The sequence below is a fragment of the Rhinolophus ferrumequinum genome, chromosome 24, assembly GCF_004115265.2.
Source record: "Rhinolophus ferrumequinum isolate MPI-CBG mRhiFer1 chromosome 24, mRhiFer1_v1.p, whole genome shotgun sequence".
Lineage (NCBI taxonomy): Eukaryota > Metazoa > Chordata > Mammalia > Chiroptera > Rhinolophidae > Rhinolophus > Rhinolophus ferrumequinum.
This window is the reverse complement of record NC_046307.1, coordinates 43752646-43772583: the sequence shown is the minus strand read 5'-3', so window position 1 is coordinate 43772583 and position 19938 is coordinate 43752646. Positions and strand designations below refer to the sequence as shown.

The 19938-nt window shown below is 56.9% G+C and overlaps 1 protein-coding gene across 5 annotated transcripts in view; it reads right to left on the bottom strand.

Moving 5' to 3' along the window:
• Positions 1-9880: 9880 nt before the first annotated feature.
• Positions 9881-19938, bottom strand: part of MAD1L1 (mitotic arrest deficient 1 like 1) — a 284873-nt gene continuing 274815 nt past the window's right edge. For 4 of the 5 annotated variants that reach the window (XM_033096269.1, XM_033096268.1, XM_033096270.1 and 1 more), the window contains exon 17: positions 9881-12660. In XM_033096269.1, the coding sequence (XP_032952160.1) occupies positions 12206-12660 (455 nt within the window). In that variant the 3' untranslated portion in view covers positions 9881-12205. The remainder of the gene's footprint in view (positions 12661-19938) is intronic. The other variant, XM_033096271.1, reaches the window with a different exon arrangement.

Sequence of the window (19938 nt, the reverse complement as noted above, 5' to 3'; positions counted from 1 at the left end):
GCCTTTATGTTCATCAGAGAAGTAAGGTTGCAGGAGAAGCGGCTGTCCCCAAACGGGGCACAGAGAATGACAACTTACCCTCGGAGACTGAGCAGCAGGAGAAGGGCTGAACCCATGGCTCCCGGGCGTTTCTGTGGGATTTAACCCCAGAGTTCCAGCAGGTTCTGTCAGCAAGCATTGGGAACGCCCTCACCGGGGGTGGGAAGGAGCCTTTGAATAGGCCGGGCTCAGTGCTTCAGAGGAGGCTCAAGGAGCCTTACCTGTGGGTGTCTCCAGAGCCTCACCTGAGGGCTAGATGCATGAAAGGTTGAGAGGCCCTGAGCGAAAGAGAGACTCACGCAGCCACACAGGCCCGGAGAGGCCCCGAGCTCCTCCCACATCACAGGTGTTGCCTTTTAGGTGATGGAGGAAGGACCCTCCACCAGCACTAGGGTTATAATCCGCTTTCTGCAGTGGTCTGGGATAGAACCACGGTACTTCCAGCGAAACACCAACACCCAGTGAGGTGCCCTCACAGGACGGAGGGACTAGAACTCTCCCTGCCTCTCCGGTGGCATGGGCAGCCCCGGGGACACTTCTGGATGAGGACCCTTTAACTCTGGGGTTGACCCCCAGAAATGCACGCTTACGTTCTCTAAAGGCCTTGGCAGGAGTGCTCACGGGGTCCCGTTCTTGAGGCCCGGCCTGGGGACCAGCCATGTGTCCGTCACAGCAGAGTGGATGAACTGTGACCTGCTCACACAAGGCAGTTCCCTTGTGCTGATGACGAGGGAGAACTGCTGCTGCCTGGGAGGTTCTCGCCACCACAAGACGTGATGTGTGCGGTGAGGGATCGTCACACATATACCTCGTGAGACCGTCACCTGGTACACCTGAGGCGCACACAATGGTACGTGGCAATTATAGCTCCACAAGCGGGAAAAACCCAGACGGCGACGGCCTCTTGAGGGAAGAGGTGAGGGTTGCCTTACAAGGGCAACGGGGGAACTTTCTGGAATGGTGGCTGAGTTCTGTATGTTGCTGGGGGTTTGGGTCACACAAGCGTACGCATTCGTCACTTGGGGTTTTTACATTCCCTCTGTAAATGTCACTTCAAAAGAGCAAAATGGTGACCATAGAGCGAGCTCTGGCTGGTCTCACAGATGCTGAAGTGCCTGCTGAGAAGGACCTCCACGTGTGCGTCCCCCTCGGCAGGCAGGGCCATGCAAATGAGTGCCGGAGCTTCCTGTGACGTGCTTTCACCTTTCCGTGAAAAGGACTGGCAGAAGAATGACCTCGCGGCAGCACGGTGGGATGTGTCACCAACCACGGACAACACAAGAATCATGCCGTCTGATTTCATTTATATAAAGTTCAAAAATGGGCAAACCTCAAGTGGGAACCCCCCCATGATTCATCCTGTGATGTCACAGGACTCCGGGGGATGGGACACACTGGCACTTCCTCGCCCTGACAAATGACAAGTGAACGGTGCCACCTGTCACCCACCGACCGGCCGTGAGTGCGGTGGTAGAGGCGGTCTCTTTCTCTCAACAACAGAATTGTTGCCAGAACCAGACGCCCTCACGTCCCTGTCCACACTGACACCAGGATGGACGTGTGGCCACCGGGAAGAGCAAGGGTCCGGAGCAGACGTGCTCATCCCCAGAAAGGTGATTTATGGCAGCGCAGAGGTGTTCATCAGGAAAGAGACCATTAACAAATCTGCCGCGACAATTAGCCATTCGTGTGGAAAAAGTGAAATTGGATTTCTGTCTCCCACCATAAATAAAACACGCTGGTAGGCGACAACGTGGGGGCTCATTCTTCAGGACCTCACTGTGTTGGGAAGACGTGCTTAAACAAGACGCAGAAGGTGCCAAGCCTGGAGGAAAGATTGATCAGTGTAACTATTAATACATTAACACCGAGAACTTTGTTTATCAAAACGTGACACACAGGGTACAAAAGCAGGACACACAGTGGGAGGAGATGTTTGCACACAGAAAGCAGCAATGGGGTTGTGTCAGCCGAGAGAAGTGCAGACCAAGCAGCGGGAAAGAGACCGCCACCCACAGAAAAACGAGTACCAGGTGGAACAAGCATCTCCCACAAGAGGGGACGTGACTGCACACGGCAGGAAAAGGCGCTGAGCTTCCTGGTGGTGAGGCCGGAGCCCTGAGCAGCGCCCACCACCCCGGCCTGGAGAGTCTGACCGCACAGTTGGTGGGTCCTGAGGGTGACCAGTGGGTGGACATGCGGTTGTCTGGGTGCTTCAGAGAAGAATCAGGCTCTAGCTTGTAAAGCTCCATCTCAGCAGATGCGATGACCCCAGAGTCTACTCCTAGTTAGATCCTAAAGAAAGATTTGTTCCCCAGCCCGAGGCACTCTGGGACCTGGCAAAAAGCCGGAACCAGCCCAAATGTCCATGTGACAGATAAATGGCTTTACACATCTTTACTACATTCATACAATGGAAGTTTATACCCTGGTGAAAATGACTGAGTACGATGCAGGTGGCATGGATATACCTTCAAAACATCACGCTGGGTGGGAAAAATTATGTAGATTACAGACGGGGACTCCAAAGCTGGCAAAGTGAAGCACGCGTTGCTTGGTGTTGTGTGTGTGTAACAGCCCCAAACAAAACAAGAAGACGGATAGCCATGCAGGCACCGAGTTTGGGAGCTTGCTGTGCCATCGTGCCCCAAGGCACACACCAGGTGACGTGTTCTCTGCTGGGTGTCACATATACATGGCCAGGTTAATTACAGACAGAGATGAAAGCCCAGGCCTCATGGAACAACTCCCGCCTGATCCACAACTTCCTCTTTCAAGAGGAATGATTAATGCGTCATCTAGCTGGACAGAGAGGCTTTCCCAGGGCCAGACCTCGTTCTGTTCGCACTGCCTTAAGTGTCCCCACCACAGCTGCTCATCCCCGAGCTCTCAGGTGTGTTCTGCCTCTCAGCCCGTCAGAACACGTCTCAAGGAACACTCAAGGTGGGCGTGCTGTCTGAGCCCGTGTGCCAGGGCGTCTCTCGCTCGAACACGTGAAATACAGCGTCTCTGACTCTGAAAACCTGGCTCACAACTTCCTGCCATCGACACTGTACTCGGCTCAGCTGTGACTTGGCCTTGAGTTCTGAAGGGTCCACTTCCGGCAAGGTGTCCACTTTCCAGCCCAGATGCTCCAGAAACTCACGGGTTTGGGGTCTTCCTGGATGCAGGGGCGTCACCCACAGGCTCCTCTAGTTGGGGAGGGTCCCCCGCGGTGCCTGCCAGGACGTCCTCCCTCTGGGGGCACTGACGGTGCTCCATGCTCTCCTGCCACACTGTCCTCATGGCAGCTCCTTCACCCTCTGCATCCGGACAGCGTCTCCAGTCAGCAACCCGACGTCCCCCAGCTTCTGCTCTGCTGTCTGCGGCCTCCAACGGGCCGCTCTGTTCTGCCCTGGTCTCATTTCCTAGACTCTGCCTCGGCCTCCCATTTTCTGTCTCATCGTTTGCTGTGAATAAAGACGTCACCTTTGAATAGCATTCTCCTCAGTGACCTAGAGTTTTCCTCAGCTCCTCAGTCAGGTCACTAGAAAGGAGCCTCCAGGAGCCCCTGCTGGGCCGAGGATGAGGACGGTGGGGCGGTCGGCGTGCTTGGAGGGACAGCCCGTGGGAGTGGTTTGTGCGTGACATCCGTGTACCCTCTCTGCCCCCACAGCAGAGAAACGAGCGCACGGTGCGGCACCGTCCACAAAGACGCGCCGGCTCTAGGCTCTCAGATGTTTTCAACCGGTTCCCTGGGTTGGTTGCGGGTCTTCTGTCACCAAGGGGCTCTCCGCGTGGGGAGGAGGCTCTCTGCTTTTGCACGTCCTCTGATGATCAATTCGCTAAGCTTACGAATCTAGGAAGGATATTTCCCTAAATATTTAAACACTTGCACAATTAATGAATCCCAGCTGAAAAAATTAACCAATAAAACTTCCCAGATATTTAGATATTGATTATAAACTTGAATCAAATGCTTCTAAATGTGTAATTAAACTCACAAGCTAAGAGCGTCAGATTTGCTTAAATCGCTTACACGCCTTTACAACGAACGAGGTAAAAGCCACATGCTGACTGTTTCCCCCCCTCCCACACACACACATGCAGGGTGACTGTTCAGAGGGGCCTTTGGGGGGCGAGTCGGGTTCAGTGAGGTTACAAGGTGGGCCCTGATCCCGTAGACTGTGGCCTTACGATGCAGGACGAGCAAGCAGAGCCCCTCTGCCTGGGCGGACACAGCCAGCCAGGAAGCCCCACCAGAAACCAACCCTGCCGGCACCTTGGCTTTGACGTCTGGGCATCTTGACCTGGGTGTCTGGCCACCAGAACTGCGAGAAGTAGCTGTGCTGTTTCAGCCGTTCGTCTGTGGTGTTCGGTTACGGAGGCCTGAGTTGACTGGGGCCTCAAAGGACGTAAGAATGGGGAGTTTGAGGCCGGGGAGAGATGTGTTGGTGGGTTCATGATCACGCCACAAAGGGCGACACGTACTGTCTATGAAGGTACCTCAACAAGAAAGCAAGCCCTTACCGGCGCTCAGCCTGAAACCCCTTACAGAGACCACCCAGGACCTGCCTGGGCTTCTCCCTTATCTGTCATTGTCAGCCCGTCCTGAGTTCCCCTCCCGGGGTTGCTGCAACCTTCCAGAACCAGCAGAGAAAGAGCACGCCCTCCCTCCCGCAGGATCTGGTTCTCAGCCACTAATTTGCAGTTAGATACCGCAAGTCACTGGGTACCTAGCGGCGGTGGCGAGCCCTGCTCCTGGTCTCGAGTCACCTGAAACACCCGCCCCTCCCTGTGGGCAGCTGGAGAGCTGGTTCAGCCATGTCCAGGAGCCATGGACATAGTCAGGGACGTGGACGGTGTGCCCCGCTGGGCACGGGCACGGCCACCTAGTGACCGTCAGCTCCTCCTCGTTTCAGGGTCACTGACGAGCCCTGTCCCTGCCCCGCGTCCTCCTTGGCCTGTGCCCCGCCCCCCCTCAGGCCCACGGGCACGTCCGCGCTCTCCCCTCGGTTATTCTTGCCGCTTCGTAGCTCCTCCATCTTTCTGGCACCGCCCTCCACTTGCACAGCCCAGCCGCACACGGCTGGATGGACGCCCCGGGGCACCCCCTGGGTCTGCGTGTCGCCGAGTCCCAGGATCAGTCAAAGCAATGACATGACTCACACTTTCCATCCTTCCCTGAGTCACAGACTTTGCGCTGACCCCTCAGGACCAGTGCGGCCATGGTTTCTCCCAGATTCAAGTCCATCCAAGGAACTCCCTTCATCTATTCTCTCGTTTGGTGCTAAAACAGGCACCACCTGGTGACGAGCCGAAGTTGGCACCTCTGCACTGTTGGCACCAACCCCTCGGTCTGCTTCCCCACGACCAGGGGCAGGCGGGTGCTGGAGACTCAGGCTGGGTGAGGTCGGGCGCCCCGGACCTGGCTGCGGGAGCCCCACACTGCTGACGCCATGCTGTTTGCACCAAAGCTAACGCAGACACCACCTACCACGCACTCGCCCGTCTGTGCTGACATGTCCGGGACGACGCCCATGGCAGCGTGAACTGATGAAGGTCACTGGGCTGCCTGGCAACGGCCTCCATGCATCATGGCCTTTGACCCTGAGACGTCCCCAGGGGAGGAGAGGCTCCAGGCAGCCTCGCTGGTGGTAACGATGAAAGGGAAACCCGATTTCCCCACAAAAGGGGCAGGTAAGCCGAGCACCCAAGGGGCACTTTGCAGCCGCTGGGCCACACTGCTGAGGACACAGAATGACACGGAGAGGTGCTGGGTGGGGTCTTCAGTAAGAAGAGAAACAGCACGAAACAGCATATGCAGGTGTGGCCAGACCCCACTGAGAGAGGCAGGCCCTGCGAGGAGGCGACTGCACTCACACGCACACACACGTGCACACATATGCACACACGCATACACACACGTGCACACATGTGGGGAAAGGTCCGCAGACCAGACGTCAGAAGTGGACGTCATTATCTGTGGGTGATGGGCTAATAAGTGATTTTCATTTTCTTCTTGAGACTTTCCTACATTTCCCAAATATTTTACAACGCCTAGGTATGAATGCTATGAGAAAAAAAAATCCCCAGATGTTTCTTTTTAAGCAAACGGCACCGCTACCTCCTGTGGCTGTGACACGGGCCTGGCTCCCTATGCTGGTGGGTTCTCAGGGACACGTGGCCACCAGAAAGGGGTGCAGGAGAGGGGGCGGGCCTTGGCCCCCTACCCGGGACTGTGTTTCTCCTCTTTGGCCCTCTGGGCCATCCTAAGCTCTGGCTGGCTCAGAGGGGGTTAAGATGCTCCAGCAACGCAAATTAGATGTAATTAATCCTTTTCATCAGTTGCAAATATACCTTCTGAACCCTATTAAAAACATGAATATGTAAATGAAGACCTTTTTAAATTCTCATTTTCAAGGACTTGGCATTGGGGTTTGATTAGTGAATTCCGTTAACAGCCTGTAAACCTGGTGCAAAATTTAATTTCCATTTTAAGTTTGAAAAAAAAAAAGAAAAGAACTCAAGGAGGCTGTTGGTAATTGAGCTAATTACAGTGCTAAAGAGGCCAAAGAACCGGCCAGGTGGAGGGGCTGGGCCTGGGCCATCAGCAGCGTCCCTCCTGGCGGTCTGGCCACCAGTTCATTTTCTGGATGTGGAGACTGAGGCTCACGGGGGGAGACTGCCCTTCGCTGGGGCGGGGGGCAGAGCCAGCACTGATGCCCTGGCATCCAGGTCCAGCTCCGTGGGAGAAGGGAGCTTCCTGGAGAAAGCAGCCAGGCTCGGCCCTGCAGGCCTGCACACTGCCTGTCCGTGGGGGCACTGCTCACGGCTTCCTGGCTCTGCCACCATCTCTGTGAACGCCCAGGTGACCTGCTGGGACAGCCACTTCTCTTATTAGTCAAAGAGCGAGACAAAGACAGTGGCTTGAACACGCTCATACATCGCCCAGCACTGGGCCTGGGACCCACCGGATGCCCACCCCCCCACCCCGTGGTGCTGGTGTTCTGGAGAGTTCTGACCCGTAAGTGGCCAGTGGCCACATGTGGCTACTGAGTGCTTACACTGCAGCTGGTCCAAACCGAGATGGGCAGTAAATGTAAAACAGGACACTGGATTTCCAAGACTGCAAGTCAAAAAGACGGTGAGATGAATGGCTAATCATTTATATTGATTACATTTTGAGATAAAGTTTTGGATATATTTGGGTAAATAAAATGTATTAAAATTAATTTCACCTGTTTCTTCTTACTTTTGAAGTATGGCTACTGAAAGATTTCAAATTACATATGTGGTTTGTGTGCTATTTCTATCAGACACCGATATTGTACAAATTCTTGAGAAGACACTAAACCGATGAAAAAGGACGTCTATTCTACATTCGGCATGTGTATTATAAGTCAAATATGCACAAAGGAATTGCCAGGTGGTGGCGAGTGGCATATGGAGGAATAAAGCAGGCTCCGGAGGTGGGGGGCACCCCGTAGGTGAGGGTGTTAGTCAGCTGGGTGCCGTCACAAAAGACCACAAGCTGGGGCTTAAACCACAGGATCGGTTTTCTCCCAGCTCTGGAGGCCGGAAGTCTGAGGTCAAGGTCCACGTGGGCAGGGCTGGCTGCTCCCGAGGCCTCTCCTTGGTGTGTAGACAGCGATCTCCTCCGTGCGTGTCCTAATCTCTTCTGAGGACACCAGTCCTATTGGCTCGAGCCCCTCCCAGTGGCCTCATTTGAGCTGTCACCTCTGTAAAGACCCTGGCTCCAAATACAGTCACAAGCTGAGATGCTGGGGGTTAGGGCTTCAGCACAGGGACTGGAGGACACAGCTCCGCCCACACGGAGGACAGGACAGGCAGGACCGGGCAGCAGCGAGGGCATGGGCCTAGCAAGTCCAAGGAGAACAGGGCTCAGAAACGTTCACCAGTTAGAAAATCCCAAAACTTACTGCTTGTTCTTGAAAAGGTACAATTGGAAAATATGGCACCATGAGTGGGGTGGAGACCAGACCACAAGAAAAAGGTTTATAAGCAGGACATCTGTTAATTTGAATCTGAAACTCAGCTTTTTGTTGTTTTGGCTTTTTTTTTTTTTTTTTAAAGTAATGGCCAAAATGGTTCAGAACTATGGGAGTTCTGAGAGATGCTGTCAATTTTACTTTAAAATGAGAATCTGGCGTTTCTGTAGGTTATTGTTTTCAATAAAACTTCTTAAGTGTTTTGGAAATAACAACAAAAGGCCCAGTGAAATACATCAATAGATGCTTTTATGGAAAATTTCCAAGACAATTGTTAAGTGAGGAAACCAAGCTGCAGAACAGTCCACAGTTACCCTGAAACCACACACAAACCAAATGGAACCAGACAATGCGTTTTTCTGTCCATATGTTAGGTGTGTGAACGCATCCACAGATGGAAGAGGCTGGGACAGGGGCCGAGGGGGACTTTTCTGTTCACTCCATATGTCTATTGTTGGAAGGTTTTTCTTTTTACATTGAAAATGCATTAACATCGTGCAGTTAAAGATAAAGAAAGGAATTAAAAGAGAATGTAAACAAGACAGGCAGCAGGCTGGGCCAAATGCCATCTGCACTGGGGTCCCGGTGCCCTACCTGGCTCTCTTGTGCTGTGTGACTTTGGGGGTGACCTGCCCCTCTGGGCCAGAACCAGCACTCAGAGCAGTTTGGCGAGGCACCTGTCCTCACTGTGCAGTCTTGCATGTACACACATGCACACTCCTGCCTGTGCAGCTCTCGCTTCCACACCCCTGGCCCTCTGAGTCTCCCCGGGAGCTGCCCCCGGTCAGAGGCTCTGATGTCCTGGCAATGAACCACGAGGGACTCAGGCCAAGTCTGACCCAGAAGCTGGGGTGGTGAGGGGCCATGACTTTGGTCAGGAGAGCTGGTGTGGGATCCAGGGCTGACACATGCTGGCATGTGACTCGCCCTCCCTGACAAGACCCAGCACGCAGGACCATTATGGGATGGGGACGAGCTCACAGACAGGAAAGGGCTTTGTAAATCGGGGGCTTCAGTCAGGTGAGAGCTTCACAGACGACCGGGAAACACGAGCCGTCTGGGGTACTTGAAAACCTGCATTTCTCACCAGCTCCTGATTCATGGTCCACACCCAGAGTCGTGAGGGGCTGGAGAAAACCCAGGACATATCACTTTCAGAACACGAAATTAGATGAATGCAGAAGGGAGAGAGAAATGATAAAATTGCACACTTCCTGTGCTGGCAACCCTGACACTGGATGGAAGGGGGCTGAGGTCTGGGGGGGGGAAAGTGAGGATGGAGAGGGAGGGTCCCCGGGGGAAGACGGGAGCCCCACGGAGGCTCCAGCAGGTGGCTGGGTCCTTGCAGGAGCCTGGGGAGGCTGCCAGGAGCCCGGCTGCACACCAAACCCTGTTGCCTCCTGGCAATTACAGTTTATCGTGGCGGCACTAATCCTCACAATTAGTCATTAGGGTTTAAGAACCACTTAGCACCGGCACCCACTAATGAGCTGGCAGGAGTGGGGACGTGCCAGGACCAGAACTTTCTGCGGCCTGTGCTCCCCAAGCGAATTCATTCAATTCCCCCGGCTGGCAGGACTTCAATCAGCCGGGAGAATGTTAGCGGGACCCAGACGGGCCCTCAGGACGGTGGCTGGCCCTGGCTGCCTCTTCTCAGGAAAGGACTATCCAAACACTGTCACCCTCTCGAGGACCCGCCCCGTGTCGGCGCTGGCTGGGTGGGCCAGGCCTAGGGTGGGCTTTCCAGGGGAAGGGGCCTTGGAGACCCGCTCGGTGTGGTGGGGAAGGTGGGGAGACTGAGGCAGAGAGCCACAGGGGCTGGGCCTTTGTTGGTACACACCTCCCTTCCTACAGAAGTGGGGACGGGGTGGTGGTAGGTGGCCCAGGTCCTGCAACCCAAGACTCTAGGCAGGGACTCTAACTGAAGAGGTGACACAAAGCCTCGGGGACAGTTAGGAATCATGTTGGTGGCGTCCTGTGGCCATAGGACCTCGTGGCACATGCTGGGCAGCGGGTACGTGGGGCCCAAGGCCCCTAGTGGGAGTTGGGGCTAGGTCACGGAGTGCGGCTCCCCCAGTTCTGTGCCCCATTGCTTAGCCCCTACCCAAATCCTTCCAGTACATTCCTCCTCTGGCTGGGTTGGCCACAGTTTAGTTCAGGCCTTGCAACTGAGAGCACCCCCTTGGGGTGTCTTGTGGCCCCTGGGTCCCCTGCAGGGTCAGTGCTCATGACTCGTTCTGCTGCCCACTCGGCAGAAGTCGACGCCCGTCTTCCTGGCCAGCCAGGTCCAGGCCTGGGGAAGCCTGGGCCACTTGAACACACTGTCAGCCACACTGGGCCCGAGCTCCCTGGGGCACGGGAGGGGGCAGAGAAGGGGCTGGTCTCCCGACCCCGCACGCTCCCAGCCTGGGGCCCAAGAGCATCCTGGGGGGCCATTCCCCCCATAGAGGAGCAGGGCTGGGGCTTGTGAGCGGAGGGGGACAGGACCAAGCACAGAGCTGAGGTCTGTGGGCCTCCCGCCCAAACGCCCCACCCCCCCACCTCCGGGGGTCCACTTGGAACTGACGTGACCCTGGCAACCTGGCACAACTGCTCAGCAATGGTCAGAATGAAAGAATCCACTTTGGCGTCTGCCTGAAAGCCTCCAACTGGCGGTCTCCTCTGTGGGCCTGGGACCCCGGGAGCTCCCTCCTGATCCCCCGTGGGGAGCGGTCCGTGTGGCTCGGCCAGCCTCCAAGTCAGGGCAGCAGTTTGGAACTGAGCCTTGCTGCTGTTCCATGGTATTGACAATGCCATGGGAGCCTCCAGTGCCCACAGGCAGTGTTAGGGACCCTGCAGAGCACGGCATGAGGAGCCTGGAGCTCTGGGATAAAAGGAGTGCAGAGGCCCCCAAGCTGGATGAGCCTCAGTTCTGACCAGCCCTGGCCCCGGGAAGCCACCTCACCATGCCAAGCCTCAGCCTTCTCATCTGTGAAATGGGAACAGTAAAGTCTCCCGGGCCGAATTGTGTGCAAACGGCTGTGGATGGACCAGCCAGCCAGCCAGCCCAAGTTCATCTCTGTCTGAGCCCAAGTTCATGGTTCTAGTGACTGAAGCCACCGCGAGTCGCCTTCAGCTTTGTGTGGGGGTGGAGCACAGCCCGAGCCTCCCCAGGAATGCACCTGAAGGTGCCAAACACCCCCAGGACCCTGGGCTCCAGGGAGCAGGTGGCCCAGTCCTGCCCTCCCTGGCAGGAGCCTCAGGCCTCTGTGGCAGAGCCGGCTGGGTGAGGGGCCCTGGAGCCGGTCCCACCGCCGGTGGCTCAGATGGAGGGCTCCCTGTGCAGGACACACCGGTGACTGTGCCATGTGAGGCTGCAGGAGCCGCTGACGTCAGGACCCACCCTCCTGTGACGGCTGACAGGCCTGGAGCGCCGCTGTGCGTCAGTGAGGCTGCAGGAAATCTGTTTCTGTGCCCACTGCGCCAGGGCGGGACCACCACCACAGGCTCTGTTGGCTCCCAAGCCCTGGGGGCAGCTCCGCCATTGGCCAGAGCTGTGAGCAGAAGCCAAAGTCCGTCTGGGGTTTGCCGGCCACACCCCAGGGCCTCTTCTGTTGGGAGCCCCCCTCAGGAAGGCAGCCCCCATCCCTGGGTGCCCTGAATCCTGGGGTGTGGGGAGAGGACTGCACCTAGACGTGTGCCATGAACCCCACTTTGGCCCTGGGGATCTCGATGTGTGGTCCTGAGGTCACTGAACGAAAGAGATCTCATGTGGAGTTAGGGACCTCTCCCATGGGTGCCCCGGATTTCAGGAGAAGCCCCCACCCCCACGAGAGGCCCAGCCAGCCTCTGCTGCCAGCACCCACTAGAAGTGCTTGGAGCCACCTTCCTGGCCAGCGGCCACGGCCACAGTGCGGGGGTCACTGGTCCATCTGGCAGGTGGGGAACCTGGGGCTGGGTGGGTGTCTGAGAAGGCGCTGGGTGCAGTGAATGCCTTCACCCTTGGATGAGCCGGCTGCCGCTCGGCTCCCTTTCCTGTGTTGGGGGCAGTGGCTCCAGGGCTACCCCCACGGTCCAGGGGCTGCCCCGGGGCCAGACTGAGCGTCAGCTCAGGGGTCAGACCACACAGTGAACAGGCCAGGTGGCCGAGGGGGAAACTTTATTCAGTCCCAGGTCTTCGCCTGGTGGCCCCAGGTCTATCTGCCAGGCTCCCAGCCAGGCAGGGTTTGAGCTGTGTGTGGTGGGGTACCTGGGGAGGGGGCAGGAAGCAGGCCCCCAGAGCAGCCCTGCACGCTTTCCAGGATGGAGGATGAGGGGGAGCGCGGAAGCCCTTCCCTGCAGAGCGGCCCGGGCTGGGGAACAGGGCGGCTATGGGTCCCCACTCTGTCTTGACGCTGCCCGGGTGGCCGAGGGCAGTGGCGGGCTGTGTGTGGCGGGAGCTGGCCATGTGGCTCCTGCTGCAGCCGGCCCGCCTTCAGAGCGGAGGGCATGGCTAGGCCAGGGTCTGACGGCTGAAGAGCTCGAGGGTCAGGGCGCTGAGGAAGGCGGGGATGCTGTCCTGGCGCAGCAGGTGCAGCTCGATGAGCTCCGGCACCGTGCGCGAGAACTCCGTCTCCAGCAGCTGCATGGTGGTGCCCGAGGGTCCTGTGGCCTGCAGGGTGGTGGGAGACAGGAGGACGCAGTTAGCTGGGTGGTGGCCAGGGGTCTCACCCGTCCTTCCCCACAGGCCCCTCCAGCGACAGGCAGGCAGGAGCCGGGAGGCCCTGCTGTCCCACAGGGCTGGCCTGGCAGTAGCTCAGGTGGGTGGGGAGGCCACGGGCCGACTGTCCCAATTTCCCTTGGGCTGTCAGAGCTGGGGCAGGACAGGGACGGGCCTGTCCCCAACCACTGATCCCCAGCGAGGCAGGCCAGCTGCACTTCCAAGAGGGCCTCCTGGGTGGGGCCAGTCAGGTCCCAACGGGAGGGGTCTCATCCACAGTTCTGGAATCTAGGAGCCAGGACTTGGGTGTGGCCTCCGGCTCACCAGGTCCTCCAAGCCCACCCTCCTCATCCTCAGGGCCCAGACAGGTGATAGGGATGACAGTCAAACAGTCTGGGTGCCCCGTGCAGGTGCCATGCTGAGCGCACACGGGGCCACTGCAGGGTTCCTTGCCAGAGCCCGCCGAGGCTGCAGTGCCTGGAGTGGCCCCATTCCACAGACGAACGGTCGAGGTGCCCCCAGACCAAATTCCCGGAACAGCAACTAGAAATGAGAACAGTCCCTGCTGCCCACCCAGGGGGCTGGGACGTGTCCTGTGCGTCCAGCAGTGCAGCCCCGGGGTTGGGCCGGAGATGGCAACGTTTCTCCCAGCGCACAGAAATCCTATACACGTTCCCTCTCAGACGGCGCATCTGATAAAGCACTCGTATCTAGAACATACCTGCAACTCAAACAGCTCGGTAATACGATAAATGGCCAATTACAAAGTGGGCCAACGATCTGAATGGACAGGTCTCCAAAGAAAACACCGATGGCCAAGAAGCACATGAAACGATGCTCAACTCCAGTCGTCGTCAGGGAAACAGAAACCGAACCAGTGAGACGCCAGCTCACAGCCTGAGACGCCACGATGACACAGACAAGAGCACGTGCCGGCCGGGACATGCTGACGGCGCCGTGCGCTGCTGGCAGAGAACAGCATGGTCTGTGCGAGCACCGTGGGAGCACCGGGCGGGTGCTTAGTCACACGACCCAGGGAAGCCCCTGCGAGGTATCTGCACAGAGACCTGGACGTGTGTGCTCAGAGTCAGGGCACAGCAGCAGGAACGGGCGTGGCCGCCACGGGACTGATTCAGAATGAAGTCTTGATACATGCTATGCCGCGGATGAACCTGAAAACATGTCCGAACCAGACACAAAAGACCACGTTTGCATGACTGCACTCACAGGAATTGTCCAGAACAGGCACCGCCAGGGAGACAGAAAGTGGGTGAGTGGTGGCCAGGGGCTGGGGCAGGGGGAGGGCGGGGAGAGACTGCCATCGGAGATGGGTTTCTCTGTGGGCGACGATGTGTTCTGGCATTAGATTGTGGCGATGGTGGTACAACTCTGAATGCACTAAAATACTGGATTGTACACAGTAATGGGTGAACTGCACGACATGTGAATAATTACATCTCAATAGAGCTGTTTATTTAAAAAAAAAAGGTCTGTTCTGCTCAGCAGCCCAATGGCTGCTCCCTTCCCCAGGAACCACAGGGGCCGCCTGTAGTCCCCAAGCCTGGGCCCAGCAGTTGTCCCCGGCACCTGAGTAGGCCTCATGCCCAGCCTGGCCTGACCCGGCCACAGGTGTTGCTCCTACACCTGCCGGCAGGTGTGCCCTCGTGCAGGGCCGCCTGACAGCCCAGAGGGAACCTGGGAGGCTCTGCCTGGTGCAGGCCTGATGTGCAGTGGGGCCTCCTGCTCAGACGTGTCAGTGAAGGAGCCAGGTCCAGCTCGCAGGCCCTGCCCTCTGACCTCCGGCCCCACGACCTCTCCGTGTGGCCGGTCTTGTTAGCTGGCGTACTTCCCTGCTGTCTGCCTCGGCCCTGGCCCCTCTGGGCAGCCGGCTGTGTTTTGCTGCCTGTTAATACATTTAGCCTTGTCATAGTTCAACACAAACCATTTTTAAACAAAAGTGAGAGAAACCATTGTGACCTTTTCCCAAGGAAATCCTTTCATTTCTGCCTTCTGCTCTTGATCTGAAAATTTCCTCCTAAATGTCAGAGTGGCTGACTCTCCTCAGCTGTGGGGTGGGTCCCCACCAGGCCCCTGCCCGCGGGGAGGGAGGTGATGTCCTCCGGGCACCTCCCCAAGCCCCTGGGGGCCGCTACTCGGGACAGTCTCCACTGAAGTCTAACAACAGAAGCCCACTGAGGACCTCCCTCCCGGCCCAGCGCTCCCAAGGCGCCTGCTCTGTGGAGAACAAGGCCACAGAGGCACCAGCCGGGCCCTGGAGTCCGGGGGGCAAGGGGGGACATGCGGGAAGGAAGGGGGACCAGCGCTCTTTTCCATTTCAACCCAAGCCAAGGCAATCCAGGGCCTCCCTGACAGGTGGCACCCCCGCCGGGACACCCGCCCCCCCCCCCCCCCCCGGGTACTTCCCATTCTATCAGAGGGATTGTGTCCTCAATGGGATGAGGCCAGAGCTGCAGCATTATCAGAACGTGCCACGGCACTACGCTGCGCCCATCCATCTCTGCTTGGCGCTCTGCCCTGTTCAAATACCACCCGGTCCCCAGGTACCTTGTAAATCACTCTAATTAGGCCTGCTCACTTAAAATCTGAGCACAATTTTTTAAAAAGCAAATTGCCCAGTAAGACGTGTTGGCTGTGGCTGGAAATGTTTATGAGCCGACTGCTGTGTCTGCGCTTCCTCTGCCCCCAGCGTCTGGAAGTGACAAGCTGTGGTGTGGCCTGCAGGCACCCTGGGGGGAGTGATGCTCAGACATAATGAAGATGCTCCCCAGCTGTTGGCCTGTTGCCTGGGCTGGCGGTCACCGCACTCCGACCCCGGCCTGGCTCGCCTCGGGCCCCTGCTCCCACCTGACAGCAGAGCGGGCTGGCTGGCCTGCCTTGAAGGCTCCAGCAGACCCAGAGGCGGGAGCGGGTCAGGCTGCCACAGCGTGTGTCCCTGTCCATGGGTGACAGCAGAGGAGAACGGCCGTATGCAGGGGCCGTGGGGGCCTTGTGGGCGGGAAAACCGGATTTCAGGGTCCCCACCTGGCTCTGCCCCCAGGTCACTTTCAATGAAATGTGTGGGATGGTCCCTGTGCAGTGCACGGGAAGCCTGGCTCCAAAGGGGCTTGTTAAATGCCGTCTCTTCCTGTTGGCCATGCTGGCAGATGCTTCTTTGTCAGGACGCCCTGAGCAGAGACGCCCCTGTCCTTCGAAGTGGTCCCACTTCGTGTGGTGCTCGGACTCATGGGCAAGGAGCAAAGTGCAGGCGTGCAAGGTCCCTGCTGCTGAGGGTGCTGCAGAAAATCCAGCGATGACGGAGCAGTCTGTCTCCTTGGGTCAAGCACACAGTGAGGTGTGGGCCCAAGTCTTGACCCACAAAACTGAAGTAACACAACAGGAATATTACACAGCCAGAGGATGTAGACGCTTCTATTCCAGAGGTTTGCATGTGACGGACGTTAACGAGAATGTCCCTACTGCTTCTCAAGCTGGTGGTGGATGCAGGGCTGGGAAGCGGGAGCACCTTGGGGTACCCGAAAGGAAAGAGGTGACCAGAAGCCAGAACACAGGAGCCAGAACTTGGCAAGAGAGAGACCACAGCAACATCCTGAAACATAGGGCAATTAAGCAGCAGACTTCCAAATGCACCCTGGGCCCAGAGGACATCTCGCAGGAAACAAATGTGCAGGGACTGAAGATGAAAGCGCCATGGGGTGCACTGGGCGGGGCCGAGAGGGGCAGGGACAGACCTGGGTGATCGTGTTAGAGAAGAGGGACCTCACGTCAGGTGTCTAAGCTCCACCTCGAGAAACTGGAGAAAGGAGAGCAAAGTGAACCCAATGCACGCAGAAGGGGAGACACTGAAGATCTGAGCAGGAAAAAAACAAAATGCAAAGGAGGAAAACGAGAGACAGAACTAATGAAACTAAAGGCTGCACTTTGAAAAACAGCGACACAATTGGTAAACCTCTAGCAAAACTGACAGAGATAAAAAGAGGAAAGATAAAGTTACCAGTATCAGAAATGAAACAGATCCTGAAGCTATTAATAAAATAATAAGAAAATACTACAAAAAACCCTTTATGCTCATACATTTGACACCTTAGAAGAACTGGGCAACTCCTTGAAACCACAAGATATCAAAATGTAGTCAAGGTGAAACAGACAACCTGAGTAGTCCTATAACCACTAAATAAATTGAATTTGTAATTAAAAATCTCCTCAAAAGGAAACTTCCAGTCCCAGATGGTTTCACTCGAGAATTGTATCAAACATTTAAACAGAATTAATATCAATTTTATACGATCTCAGAAAACAGAAGAGGAAGTAGACAGGCCCCCCCCCCCAGTGTTAACCTGATACCCAAAGACAGTCAGTGCACACACACAAAGAAGGAACGTAAATGCAAAATCCTCCACAAACATCAGCCAGTTTAATCCAGCAACACATGAAGAGGACACCACAGCGAGACCAAGCGGATCTGTCCTTACATACGGTGGGCTCGATGACAGAGTCCATCAGTGTGACCCACCTCACCAACAGGCGAGAGGAGAAAGTTCCCACGGTCCGATCAACTGACACAGAAAAAGCATTTGACAAATTCAACACCTATTCACGATGAAGCTCTCGGCAAATCGGGCACAGAATACAGGCAGACAGGGTGCCGAGAGGACAGTGGTCCTTATTGGTGGTCAGACACACAGACCCGTGACAGAACAGAGACCCTGGGGAGAGCCCCGCGCTAACATGCCCAGCTCACCTTTATCCCAAGTGCAAAAGCAGGCGGCAGGAGGGTAACCTTCTGCACAGAGGCAGCTGGAGCAGTCGGACGTCCCCGACTTCAGACTCACACCTCATGCAAAACTTAACTCCAAATGTATCATGCACTTAAATGTAAAACATAAACTATAAAAATTAAAACAGAAAAAATTCAGGACTAGGCAAATAATTCTTAGACGTGACACCAAAAGCACAACCTGTTAGATAAGATGGAAAGCTGGACCCGCACGAAATCACAAATCACAAATCACAGCACTCGCTCAAAAGGAGCAAAGGCCTGCAGGCTGTGAGTCTGCCTGAGGACTGACGCGTATGTCTCGCTCTCCCTCTTGGAAGGGAGGTCAGGTCCACAGGCCTGTGTTGCTCAGGGCTGTCGCCCACACCTGGCCCTGGGCTGCACACAGCAGGCCAGCGAGAGCTCTCCTTCTCAGCACCTGCCACGGCTGCGACGGCCCCTTAGTGGCTGTGGTTTTATCGTCTGTCCACCACGGCTTCCATGAGGGCAGGCCCAGGACAACCTGACTGGGTCACCTGGGGCCACGGTGGGGAGGCTGCAGGCAGGACTCTCCGACACCCAGGCCTGCTCTGCACTCCCGCATGGGCTTTCCTGAGATGTTCCCTGGGCCCAGATGGAAGCTGGGAGCTGCGAGGCCCAGGGCTGGTGGGCTGATTGGTGGCTGTTTTTGCAGCAGCATGAAAATTTCATGTTCACATCTGTGAGCGACAGGCACCTAATTGGGGCACTCCAGGCGGCCCTGCTTTCCATGGCGTTCTCCACGGCCGAGGAAGCAAGGGGCTGGGAGGGCGGGAGCCCTGGGGAAGGGCGCTCCGGGCCACTTGAGAGTCTCCTCGCCGAGGCCCTCCGCCGGCAGTCACCACTGAGGCCCGCCCTCTGTGGGGCGCAGTGAGAGCTCAGCACACCTGCCCGCAGCTGCCTGCCTGCTACCCTCATGCCCGCCAGTCCTTCTGGGCTAAGTGGAGCCATTCTCACACTCAAATGCTACGTGCCCACTGCCATCTTCTGAGGTCAGAAGACCTAGCTCCTGACACCTAGAGGCTGTGTGTCTCTGGACACACAGACAAACCTCTCTGAGTCCTGCCTGTAAAGTGGGCATGGCTGAGAAGAAAAGACAGGTCCAGGGACATGTGCACAGTGGTGACCTGCTTCCGCCCAGTCTGCAAGCCCGGGGGCTGCCGGGGGCCCCAGGCTAAGGCCGTCCCGCCAGCCCCCACAGCCCCGCTCCAGGCCTCCGCCCAGACCAGCTGGTCCCTGTGGACACCTGCTCCCGGAGGCAAGTGAAGGATGTGAGCAAATCAAAGCGCTCCCGTCTTCAAAAGAGCACCTGGTTCTCAAGCCGCGAATGTGACGCTTCCAGGTGCCCCCAAGATCACAGGCTGAGGGGACAGGGGCTTGGCCACGTCCGTCAGGATTTGGCCTGGAACTTCCGCACTGGAGAAAGCCTGCGAGTCTGCACTGGGGTTGTACAGTCACACACGTACTTACACTCATACTCACTCACACACTCACTCTCTCTCACACACGGAGGGCCTCCAGCTGTCTACTGGACGGGGCTGCAGACACAGGGGAAGTCACACGCCCCTGGCTGCCTGTGCTCTGCAGGGACAGAGGTGCTCTAGGCCTCCGGGGACCCCTTCAGGCAGCCGCTGAGACGTGCTTTCAAGCCCTCACCTCAGTTCCAATGGCTCCTGATAACCCTGTCCCAGCCCCACGTAGGCCACCTGGCCCTCTGCTGAGCGTGCCAACTCATCCTGGCCACTGTCAAAGCTTGGTCCCCTCCTTCGATGCTTCCCCATCCGTCGTGGCCAGGCGGGCTGTGACTCCCCCGAAGCCCTTCCTGACGCTGCCCTCAGCTGCATCCCCAGGGCACTTTGCACACCCTCACCTCCTGTCCAGGACCAGTGTCCCTCAGGGCAGGTGACAGAGGTGAGGCCATTCTTCTCTAGGCCCCTGTGCTCAGCACAGGCCGACCCAAAGGAGGCCTGAGACGCACCACACGCGTGAGCAGGGTGGCAAGTGGGTCAGGACAACTTGCACAGAATGCTGAGAACGCTGTCCCGGCATGAAGTTCCCAGAACAGAAGCAAAACGCATGTCCAGCACGGGGAGAATAGCTCGCCCAATTATTCCTGATTAATTGTACTGAGAAAAAACGTCCAAATATGGCATGTTCTAATTATACCGGAGTTATTAGAATTCACCGACCCCAGCTAGGGGTGACCTTTTCCGAGTGATTGGTGGGGAGGGCGAGGCCAGGCACCCCAACAGTTGCAGATCAATCTCAAACCCACAATTATTATTATTATTCTATTTATACAGCGCTCCATCCTTCCTACGGGTGCTCCATTTCAGACCCACACGCAGCTGTTCCCACAGCCTCACGAGGCAGGGAGAGGAGGGCACACGTGGGGCAGTGAGGACACGCGGGTCATG